This window comes from Phyllobates terribilis, unplaced genomic scaffold, assembly GCF_046119375.1.
Source record: "Phyllobates terribilis strain yellow unplaced genomic scaffold, ASM4611937v1 Scaffold_4__5_contigs__length_816908805, whole genome shotgun sequence".
Lineage (NCBI taxonomy): Eukaryota > Metazoa > Chordata > Amphibia > Anura > Dendrobatidae > Phyllobates > Phyllobates terribilis.
This window is the reverse complement of record NW_027362764.1, coordinates 703,175,157-703,187,690: the sequence shown is the minus strand read 5'-3', so window position 1 is coordinate 703,187,690 and position 12,534 is coordinate 703,175,157. Positions and strand designations below refer to the sequence as shown.

Here is a 12,534-nt window from a genome sequence, read left to right as displayed (position 1 = left end):
ATCAGCACAAGAACAACGATCAAAAGGAAAGCTGGTGAGAACGTACAAAACCCCGAGTGCATGGAGTGGTCTCAAAGCGAAATCATGCAGATTCAAGTAAACAAGTGCGAATTGTTGAGGTTTTCGTAAAAAAAAAGAAAAACGCTACTATCATTTTATCTTAAGTAATTCTATATAATAACATCTGTAGAGCAGATGGCCGAAAGGAGGAAAAACAATGCTCCGCTTTCTTTCTCCTGTTCTAAAGTACATCTGAGATGACAACTTTTGTCGCAGCGCTCAGTTTGGGTCAGTAAATAATTCGTAAAAAAAAAATGCAGCTGCTGCAGATGTCCTCTGTATTGTGCCACTATAATATCAAAGACAGAGTGAATTATTTCATGTATTAGTTTCATGCTATAAAAACAGTGACATTAATCCGTCCGTACTGAGGGTATCAGCACAAGGAATAGATCGCACATTTCGGAAAACATGGATTTCATTTCATTAAGTCTCATACCAAAGATACGTTAGACAGAAGACTTGTGAAGTGGAAAAGCTGGAGCAATCGCCACTTTTCTGCCTATTATTGGCACGTAAAATGGAAATACAAATGTGTATGGTGTTCTGGGAAAGAAGATTTTTAGAATAAGGCCGCGTTCACACATTCAGTATTTTACATCAGTATTTGTAAGCTAAAACCAGGAGTGGAACAATCAGAAGGAAAGTATAATAGAAACACGTCACCACTTCAGTATTTATTACCCACTCCTGGTTTTGGCCTTACAAATACTGATGTAGAATACTGACCAAATACTGAACGTGTGAACGTGGCCTAATGTTAGAAACAAATCACAAAAAAAAAAAATAATAATTAATATGTAGATTGAGGTGAAACTTCAATTACCATGAACATCTCCCTAAAGAACGAGGTTGCATCTGTGCCCTGGAGACAAAATGTCCCCAAACAAATTAGAAAAAAAGGTTTTGGGATAAAAAATAAGAGAAGCCAGAATGTGTTTTCGATTGAGTACTTGGATCTTCCTAGGAACCCAAGGGTCATCCAACTATTGGATCAAAAACAAGTTCGCTCTGAATCATTTCATCTCTAGTTTTCACCATCTGTTCTTCACTTGGTTTTAAGTTAACCAATAATTTTACCAAGACTTGACAGCACCATAGATAGATTCCTACTTGTTTCTGCTCTATTCCTCAAACTAGAGAAGAGTTGGGAGAACCTGCAGTATTTAGTGGTACCAGTCAACCAACTACTTTCTATTCGGGCCTTCCCAAGCTCAATGGACAGATGATGTCAAAGCAAAGAAGAATTGGCTACTATTGAATCTCAATGCTCAATCGTTTTGTTAGTATTGTCATGTGTACGAGGGAATCTGGACAGGTAGCCGACAGCCGGTGAACGGGCAATCAAAGTTATCCGGAAATCCTCTTAGTATTATAAGGCTATGTTCACACACGTTGTGTTTTGCTGCGTATTTTGCAGCAGATTTTTATGCAAATTTCCAGCTGCGTCCGGCAGTACCAGCAAAGTCTGAGAAACCAGACTTCTCTGTTCACACCTATTGCTTTTTGTTTGCTGTGTATTTTCTGCCTTGCTTGCGTATTTGGAAAATAGAGCATGTCACTTCTTTCAGCGTTTTTGCAGCAATTTTTCACCCATAGGAAGTAATGGGTGGTGAAAAAAACGCTGCAAATTCGCAGTAAAAAACGCACCTGCGATTTTTGCTGGGTATTTGCAGCGTTTTTGATGGCAAAATAGAATGTGATTCTTTTTTTTTCACAGAACTTTATGCACATGCCTAAATAGAGACAGAAGGACAGTGAAAAAAACGCAGCAAAAAAACGAAGGAAAACCTGCTTTTTTGACGCATCTGTTTTCCTGGCAGAGAAAAGTGGTCAGCAGATTTGCAGTAGATTTAGCTGCAGAAAAAAACAAGTGTATGAATAAAGCCTTAGGGGACAAGCTCTTTAAGTGATCAGTGATAGCTAGAGGGACACTGGAACTCCAAGTTACTCCTCTGTCCTTGGTATGTAATATGGTGGTAGTGGCGGTAAGAGCAAGGTGGGATTGAGAGCAAACACAGTTGTGTGAATGTGCTCACATTACAAAGTATTGCATTAATTCTTCATCTTCCATCACCAGTCTTTGATGACATCGTATTTTTAACAAAAGTATACATTTGTTCTAAATCATTCCGCTGTCAATCAATGATGCCAATGTGCCCTTTTGCAGCAGGCAAAAGTGCATAGGTTAATTAAAAGGTAGTACAGAATTAGAAAAACATGACCACTTTATTTCATAAACAGCGCTACACTAGTCCACAGGTTTAATTTGATATTGCAGATCAGTGTCATTCTCTTCAATGCAGCTAACCTCCAAAACCAATACAACTCATAGATAGGTGTGTACACTCCAAGAAAACAGCCATGTTTTCTAATTTTGATTCTGGATGACTTTCAGAATTTACATTTGTTACAACGAGCCATAGCTTTAAGGCAAGACCAGGTAGTGTGGCTAAACACACTGGTGCATGCCATATAATTTTTCTGGCCATTGCTCACAGTGTTTGGCCATGGATTGGAATGATCATCACGCAGGTGCTACAAGTTTTACAGATACCATGGATGAAGCAGCCCTACAGTCTTTTGATGCTTTATCACTTCTTTATATAACAATGTTTCGGGCCTGCAGTTCTTTATCAGTCTGAATCACAGCATTATTGGCACATTTGAGATTTTTGAAAACCCGTTTAAAAGCTTATTTTGACCACTACTCAGCGTATAGAATCGCTGATTACTCACTCCCCTGAAGAAAGGGCTAAGTTCGCTGATAAATGGTTCCACTGGGACGTCTTTCTAGATTTCCCACTATTTAAATCAATTCTTGGATAAATGAATAGTAATATATGCGGTTAATGGTATGATGTTTTAGTAAATCTTTTTCAGGAATGGTGTTCATCTACAGGTTCTTCTCAGTTGCTTCCAACCTTCTGTCTGAGTCTTGTGTCTGACTTGCTTATTCAATTATTTGTGTTTATGGAATGTAATGATCGTTTGATTTTTGTTTCTTGATGAATTTGTTAAAAACTTCAATCAAAAGCTTTAAATAGGAAAAAGCTTATTTTGGTCTATGATTTCCAAAGTCTACATTAATCAATAATAATTGCAAGAACATTTCAAAAGGGTACAGAGAATCCGAAACAACCTGGGTGACTGGTGTAATGACCTATTCATATCTAGCAAAAAAAAAGGAAGCAGACGTCGATCTTCATCAAGCCTTTCCCACCACTCATTCCAGACAAATAGTAAAAACTCAAAGTCGGTTTACGTGTTCACGGCAGTGGCTACAGTTCACTAACGTCTCGTTGGCTCTTGTTTACGGGGTCTTTTGGAAACAGACAGGTCAACCTTCAGAGCCATCAGCCTCATGTCTAGCGGAGATGGGAGCACGCACTTTGTAGTCTGTCTGGTGGATTACTATCAGACACACAATTCAGTTCATTACAGGAGCATGTGTGATGCAGACTCCTCCATACTGGATATTAATATGATGTATAATGAGAATGTAATCCCTTACAGTGACCATGAACTTGTTTCAAGCCTCCCAGCCCTGGCTAAGGTAAGCGTGGGAATGAAAACAATGTTCTGAACTGGTCTGAACAAAAAAAAAAGTCTTTATGGCTAAATCAAGAATGCCGGCCCAGAGCACTCACAAAGTCTTTCATGTTGCATTTTAGCTTAGAAAGCATTTGCAAAATGCACTGAAATGCGGTGAGGTCTGCCAGATTTTTTTGAAAGTAAAGAGGGAAATAAATCACCTACGTTTGGCCCACAATGAGTGCTTCTCAGTTACAAAAAACATTTCATGTATCTGTTCTGTTGCTACGTCGAATTTCGGCTGGTATTCTTCTTTATAAGTTTGTCTTATTACAGACCCGTTTAGGCACTGTTGGCACTGCCAAATTGGTTCTGGAAAAATGCCTTATTTCAGGTCCTTACAGAGAAGGCTCTGTGTGGGGATTTGCGTGCCGTCAAAGAGCCTGGCTCTTGCAGAGGGCACCATGCTTTTCATCAAGTAGAGTATGACGCCAAAAGAGCGCCCCCAGGAAGCTCGCTGGAAGAAGCCAACATCCGAAATATCACACAACCTTACTGCGCGGAGCGTGAAAACAATGACCGATATACAGTTTCATTGAATACAGTACTGTCTATTCATTCATTCGGCAAGATTTTCTTGGCGGGGGCAATAAAATTAAAGAACTCCGCTAAGCATCACTTCATTTACAGCACAGGGCATGTTCCATATTTTCCTTTTTAAGATAAATAAGATAAAAAGCGTCTTGGAGAGTGCCTCTTGAAATCTGTACTCTAAAGTATACTGAGGGAACACAGAATAGGTTTGCTAGAGGCAAACTTGTACGAAATGGCAATTCCAGGACTGTAGAGCGGAGTCCTAAACTAATTAATATTGGTTTACAAACGGCAGGCATTTTTAAGAGACTGCAAAAAATAAATGAAGAGAATGTTTTAAGATGAGATATGTGAGCAAGAGCAATTAGTTCGGTTTTCAGATTGGAACGTCGTCATTAAATCCTTTAAAAATTCGGCTGGGCAAAATAGCAATAAACAAAATCTCGGAAACTGAGAATAATGCAGAATGTTTATTAGATTCCTGGACCAGATACTCAAGTTTCTAATGGTTTCTGCTAAATGTTGATGCACCTTTCTTATAAATCACAATTCTGCTTTTGTACCGAGGAGGAATTTTTCTTGTAAATCATAGAATCATAGAATCATAGAATGGTAGAGTTGGAAGGGACCTCCTGGGTCATCTGGTCCAACCCCCTGCTCAAAGCAGGATTCACTAGATCATCTCAGACAGATGTCTGTCCAGCCTCTGTTTGAAGACGTCCATTGAAGGGGAACTCACCACCTCTCGTGGCAGCCTGTTCCACTCATTAATCACCCTAACTGTCAAAAAGTTTTTTCTAATATCTAATCTGTGTCTCCTCCCATTTAGTTTCATCCCATTGCTTCTAGTCTTTCCTTGTGCAAATGAGAATAAAGATGATCCTTCTACAATGTGACAGCCCTTGACATATTTGTAGACAGCTATTAAGTCTCCTCTCAGTCTTCTTTTTTGCAAGCTAAACATTCCCAAATCCTGCAACCGTTCCTCATAGGACATGGTTTGCAGACCAGTCACCATTCTGGTCGCTCTTCTCTGAACTTGCTCCAGTTTGTCTATGTCTTTTTTAAAATGTGGTGCCCAAAACTGTACACAGTATTCCAGATGAGGTCTGACCAAAGAGGAGTAAAGACCGATAATGACTTCACGTGATCTAGACTGTATGCTTCTGTTAATACATCCCAGAATTGTATTTGCCTTTTTTGCTGCTGCATCACACTGTTGACTCATGTTCAGTCTATGATCTATTAGTATACCTAAGTCTTTTTCACATGTACTGTTGCTTAGCTCTATTCCTCCCATTCTGTATATGCTTTTTTCATTTTTATTGCCCAGATGTAGTACTTTGCATTTTTCCCTGTTAAAAACCATTCTGTTGGTTGCTGCCCACTGCTCCAGTTTATTTAGGTCTTTTTGAATCCTCTCTCTCTCTTCTCTAGTATTAGCTATCCCTCCTAGCTTTGTGTCATCAGCAAATTTAATCAGTTTACCCTCAATTCCTTCATCTAAATCATTGATAAAGATGTTGAACAATACAGGTCCCAGGACGGAGCCCTGTGGTACCCCACTTGAGACATTCATCCAGCTGGATGTGAAGCCATTTACAACCACCCTTTGAGTCCGATCACTAAGCCAGTTATGAATCCACCTAACAGTTGCCTGGTCCATTGCATACTTGGTCATTTTTTCAATAAGGATGATGTGAGATACTTTGTCAAATGCTTTGCTTAAGTCAAGATATACTATATCTACAGCATTTCCCTGATCCACCCAGTCAGTGATTCTGTCATAGAAGGAAATTAAGTTAGTCTGACATGACTTGTTAGTTACAAACCCATGCTGACTCTGGTTAATCACTTCATTCTTATCCATGTACTTACATACATGTTGTTTAATAATTTGTTCAAAGATCTTTCCTGGTATAGAAGTCAGACTCACCGGCCTATAGTTCCCTGGGTCCACCTTCTTCCCCTTTTTGAAGATAGGAACAACATTTGCTCTTCTCCAGTCTTCTGGGACTTCTCCTGTTCTCCAAGAATTTTCAAAGATTATGGAGAGTGGTTCTAAAATTTCTTCTACAATCTCCTTCAGTACTCTGGGGTGTAATTCATCTGGACCTGGAGACTTGAACTCATTTATGTTAGCTAAATATTCCCTCACAATCTCTCTGTTTACTGATAACTTGGATTCCTCTATTCCTTTAAAAGGACAGTGAAGATCAGTTGATGTTACATTTTCTTTCTGAGAGAAAACAGATGCAAAATAGGAATTAAAAAGTTCGGCCTTCTCAACATCCTCTCTTACCATTTCTCCATTTTCATCCTGTAAAAATCCTATAGCATCTTTGACTTTTCTTTTACTTTTGACATACCCCCAAAATCCTTTTTTATTGCTTTTGACATCTCTTGCAAGCCTTAATTCATTGTCAGCTTTAGCTAACCTGATACGTGCCCTACAGGATCTGCAGACTGCATTATAATCTTCTTTAGATATGCCTCCCTCTTTCCATTTAATAAACATTTCTTTCTTTCTTTTTAGCATGTGTTTAAGTTCTGTGTTCATCCATCCTGGTTTCCTTAAATGCTTCCCATTTTTCCTACTTTTCGGGATTGTTAACGATTGTGCTTTGAGAATCTCATTTTTAAAAATTTCCCATCCTTCCTGGACATTTTTGTCCTTAAGGACATCCAGCCATTGGATCCCTCCTATTCTCTTTCTGAGTCTCTTAAAATCTGCCTTTCTAAAATCTAACCTTGAAGTTTGAGTCTTCACATGTCTTCCTCCTCTAGTTATCCAAAATTCTATAATAGCATGATCGCTGCCTCCTAGGGTCCCAGCCACCTTTACCTCCTCAACCATTTCCTCCCTGTTTATAAGAATTAGATCCAAAGTAGCAGATCCCCTTGTTTTCTCCCCTACCTTTTGGAAGATAAAGTTGTCAGCAAGAGAGGATAAGAATTTGCTTGACCTGTTAGTTTTACTTGAGAGAGATTCCCAACAAATGTCTGGATAGTTGAAATCTCCCATGACCACTACGTCATATTTTTTGGAGAACTTGGTCATTTGATACATAAAGAGTTCATCCATATCTTCAGCTTGCCCAGGTGGCCTGTAGTAAATGCCTACAATGGTGTCCTTTCCGTTGTTCTCTCCTTGTATTCTTACCCAAACAGTTTCCACAGAACTCCCAGTCTCTGAAGCTTCAATCTCTGTGCAGATATACGCTTTTCTAACATACAATGCAACACCTCCTCCTCGTTTATCAAGTCTGTTTCTTGCAAATAAGTTGTATCCTTTTAGCCTTTTATTCCAATCATGTGTATCGTCCCACCAAGTTTCAGTGATTCCAATGACATCATATTCCTTTTCCTGCATTAGTAGTTCCAATTCTCCTTGTTTGTTGCCCATGCTTTGTGCATTTGTATAAAAACATTTTAGTTTGTGATTGGTTTCTCTTCCTCCCATATTTTTATTATTTCGATTTTTTTGTCTTTGTTCTTCTTTTCCACTTCCAGTAGCAGAGATCTCAATAGTATTTGTCAGCTGTATGGCTTTTTCTGGCCTTTTGCTTCCCTTCCCACATTGTTCTAGTTTAAAGCTCTTCTGATGAGTGTAGCAAGGCGACTTCCAAATACATGTTTTCCAGTCTTCGTAAGGTGCACCCCATCTCTAGCAAGTAGTCCATCGTATAGGTAATTCATTCCGTGATCCAGAAATCCAAATCCTTGTTGACGGCACCATCGACGTAGCCAGTTGTTCACCTGTAGAATCTTATTCCACCTCATTGTTCCATGGCCATCCACTGGGAGGATGGATGAGAAGACCACCTGCGCTCCCAATTCTTTCACTTTCTTGCCTAAGTCTTCAAAGTCACTGCAGATGGTTTCCAGGTCCTTTCTTGCGGTGTCATTTGTCCCCACATGTATTAGCAGGAATGGGTAGTGATCTGTAGGTCTGAAGAGTCTTGATATCCTGTCAGACACATCTTTAATTTTTGCTCCTGGAAGACAGCACATTTCTCTTGCAGTTATGTCTGGTCTGCAGATAGCGGCCTCTGTTCCTCTTAACAGGGAATCCCCCATGACCACCACTCTCCGTTTTTTCTTCACAACATTCTTCTTTCTCCATCCAGGAGGATTCTGAGGGCTTACAAGGTTATTCATTGCTGGCAAAGTCTTATTTTGCTGTATTTCTTCATGGTTCTCCTGCGTGAGAGCCTGGTACTGGTTCCTGAGCAGTATGGGTGCTGACTGCCTCTCGATCCTCCTGCTTCTGTGGGTCACATGCTTCCATTCCTCTGAATGTTGAGTTCTGTATAACCCGCCCACACCACTGATTGGCAGCTTTCTGCCTATGTACAGTGCACAGAGAAAGCATCCAATTAGTGGTAGGAGCGGGGTTATACAGGGCTCATGAATATGAAGGACTACCTGTCTGTAGGTTTATTAGTCCTCTAATGAATCTCCTGCTGATAAAACTGTGGTTTTATCAAAGCTATGCAAAGTAGCCCAGTAAGTGACACATCACTGCAATCAGGATCTCTGCTACTACATTATGCTGCTTTCAGATATGGTGGCAAATACCTGGTGACAGATTGCCTTTAAGCATAATAACAGCTGAATGAGAGAATTGAGAAAAGCAACTAACAACCATTCTTATAAATGGATACTTTCAACAGCTCTACAAAAACTGCAGACCATGCACTACACAAAAGTATCCAAAGTTATTCAGGCGTACAGAACAAATTTTAGTTCATATATATTTCAAAAACATATTTTTAACTAGGCATAATGATAAAGATTAAACGGGCCAGGCAATATATGTTTTTTGCTTCGTCCCAATTAGAATTCCAATACTATAGGTGTCACCTAAGGAAAGAAAGGAGAAACTTTTTTGGGTACTGTTAATAACAGGAGACCTCCAAAAGCAAGGTCCATTGTATCAGGTGGTCCCTAGATTTGCCATAAGATTGTTAAAATCAAACTACCATATGACATAAAACAGAAGTAGTGCACAAGTGGCTCCGTCTTTCTAGTTCCAGGAGCGGCTCAGAAAGTGTAAGCGGCAGTACTTAGACTTATTATACCCGCTGGGTCCCTTCAATGAGAGGCGGTATTTCCCAATGAGCTGCATCTAAAGCCCCGATACACATTAGACTAAGGCCAGCCAAACCCGCGGATATTGACGGCTTCAGCTGACAGTCAAATGTATTCGAGGGCCTCAGACAATTAATTGTTGGGGAAGTTAAGGGCCCAGCATGTCCGATCAGCTAATTTATAATTTGGCTTATACAAATAGCTAATACCCTGTTCTCAAAGTGCATTGCCTGAGAAAAAGTTTCCATATAGCCACTGGGTCTATTTCTTGTGGTCTAGTACCGCCAAAGCTGCGTCTAAATCATCTCATTTATCTACCAGCACTCTGCTTTGCACTGATGAGGGGCAAATTCAAGAAACAATGTTGTCTACAGATGGGTGACTCTAAATTGGCTGATATCAGCTAATGTGTCTACTTGTTTCCAATTGAGAATTGCCTGTAAACAAATCCAAAGATTCACTGGGTCTCTTCAATGAGTCCTAGTAGACCACATAACAGAGTACATCAGGGTGGAGATATGTCCGTTTGGTTAGGAAGACAACATGGTTGGGGTAAGCAGGGCTAAAGAAATGACTTAAGTAATTTGGAACGCAGCAAGATTATTCCTAATACAGAACTGTCTGTGTATTTATTATGCTTACTTATATAGCGCCATCATATTCTGCAGCGCCTTACAGACATTATCATCACTGCCCCATTTTGGGCTCAAAATCCAAATTCCTATAATATGTCTTTGGAATATGGGAGATAACTGGAACTCGGGGAGAACATACAGATTTCTTGCAGATGTTTTCCTTGGTGGGATTAGAACCCAGGAGTCCAGTGCTGCAAAGTAACAGTGCTAACCACTGAGCCACCGTGCTGCCAAGTATAGCACAGATACAGTCTAATATTACTCGTGCTTGTACACATGTTTCTGGCTTATTGGCAATCATCAGTGAAAGATATGGAAACCATGGCTCTATGGCTGTAGGGCTTGATACAGATCTAACAAACATTACATTGACTCCGATAAAGTACTGTGGTATTACAGCAGAAAAAATGGAATTCAACACCTAACTAGACACAGGTCAGTGGCTTATGCAATGTGATCTTACTTGATACAACCTTCTGTGACAAGTGATCAAGATGGCGCATTGTAAGTCACATTATTCGTCATGCTATGGAGAATTTAACCCCTTTGATTTTCTGTTTCCATTTTTTCCTCCACTTCTTCCAGGAGCCATAACTTTTTTTATGAGGGCTTATTTTATGCAGGATGAATTGTACTGTTGAATGACACCATTCATTCTGCCACATAATGTACTGTAAAACAGGAGAAAAAATTCCAAGTGCGGTGAAATTGCAAAAAAAGTGCAATTCCACAATATTTTTTTTTTACCATGTTCAATATATGGTAAAACTGACCTGGCAATATGATTTCCCAGGCAGTACGAGTGTGCAGATACCAAACATGTCTAATATTTTCTTTTATTTAAGTGGTGAAAAAAATTAGAATTTTTTTTCGCTTTTGTCGCCATTTTCCAAGACCCGTAACATTCTAATTTTTTGGGATATGGGACGGTGTGATGGCTTACTTTTTTGAGCTGATGTTTTTACTGATACCATTTTGGGGTAGATATGAAGTTTTGATTGGCTTTTACTGCGATGTTGCGGAGACCAAAAAAACATAGTTCTGGCGTTTTGATTTTTTCTCTTATTACGCCGTTTACCGATTGGATTAATTTATTTTATATTTTGATATATTGGACATTTTTGAAAGCAGCAATACCAAATATGTGTATTTTTTAATGATTTTATTTTTAATGGGGCAAAAGGGGGGTGATTTGAACTTTTTTTTACTTTAATTTTTTTTAATTTTCATATTTCAGCAGTGCTATGTATAGCAAAAAAACATTATCTCCTATGAGTGCTGGCCTTGGGCCGGCGTTTACAGGAGGATCATGACAGGCACAGGGGTCTTCAGCAAACCCCCGGCTATCATGACAACCTATTGGCTCCCCACAATCACGTGAAGGGGGCGCTGATGGGCGGGATCAATGACACGCTTCCTGTCTGCGCGTGTTAAAAGTCACTGTCATTGATTGACAGTGGCATTTAACTAGTTAACAGCCTCGAGTGCATCTCGGATCCACCTGCGGCTGTTAGAGGCACTTGATGACTAAATCAGCCATCAAGTGCGGGGAAAAATGCGAGCTCAGCGTGTGAGCCCGCATCAAAGGCAGGGCCCCGGCCGATGACGTCAATTTACATTATCCTGAAGAGGTTTAAGCACCTGCAGCGGTTGCCTCAAAATGGAAAAATTGTCTAATTTAAACATGTTTTACACTTATAACAACATTTATTATTCTCATCTAGCTTAAAGGAGTTTTTTTTTTCTTGCATGTATTTTCAGCTAAAAATCATTTTTTGTAATTAAGTTTGATTAAAAATGTTGCAGTTTGCCTTCTACAGTCTCTGTTTTATACTGTCTGTTGCTGGATGTAGAATTGAGTTAAATGAGAATTGGTCAGTGAGCTCGTTCTGACAATCCAATGGGAGAGTTTCTAGCTTTTTTTTTTTTTCTAGATCTTCTCAGCTGATTTATCACCATAGACCACATGAAAGTTGAGGGCACAGGGAATCAAAGAGCCTATAAAAGTTAAGCGGTGCAAAAGTTTTAATAAAACCAAATTGCAAAAATGATTTTTAGCACAAAGTACATCCATTTAAGAAAAAATAAAATAAAAATGGTCCCCACAGGTGGACAATCACTTTTAACGACTAATGTCAAACATGACTGCTGTAGTATATTAAAAAAAAAACAAAAAAAACTTACCTTTGTTTCCTGCTTGAATACTAAGACACCCCTGAAGATCAGATAAGTAGGTAAGAATGTAGGGAGTTTTTGGATGTGGCACAGTCTCCAATGATAGAAACACCTGAGCAGTTTGGAACGTAATTCTGTGGAAAAAAGACATTGACCTCCATGCTCCTTCCTGGGGTACAAGGGATTTTGAAGCATCGTGAGCCACTGCACAAGGATCCTTCCTATGACTAAAAGTAGGTTTCATAGATTCACACATTTGCGGCATTTCTTCTTTTGTGGCTGGACTCTCTAATGGATGGTCAGGTCCACTTTTCATGATCTTTTCTAAGAAAACATTTAGTTGATCCAACTTGACAAAGCTGAAGTTGATTTTTAATGGCCTTGAAATGTCAACGCTGATGTCAACTGTTGAGAGAAGAAAAAGGCAAGAAAATGAAATATT

The 12,534-nt window shown here is 39.4% G+C and overlaps 1 protein-coding gene across 3 annotated transcripts in view; it reads right to left on the bottom strand.

Annotated features, from left to right (window-relative positions):
* Positions 1 to 12,534, bottom strand: part of VPS13B (vacuolar protein sorting 13 homolog B) — a 1,155,013-nt gene that overhangs the window by 222,955 nt on the left and 919,524 nt on the right. For all 3 annotated transcript variants that reach the window (XM_073679617.1, XM_073679614.1, XM_073679615.1), the window contains exon 36: positions 12,102 to 12,497. In XM_073679617.1, coding sequence (XP_073535718.1) covers positions 12,102 to 12,497 — 396 coding nt within the window. The remainder of the gene's footprint in view (positions 1 to 12,101; positions 12,498 to 12,534) is intronic.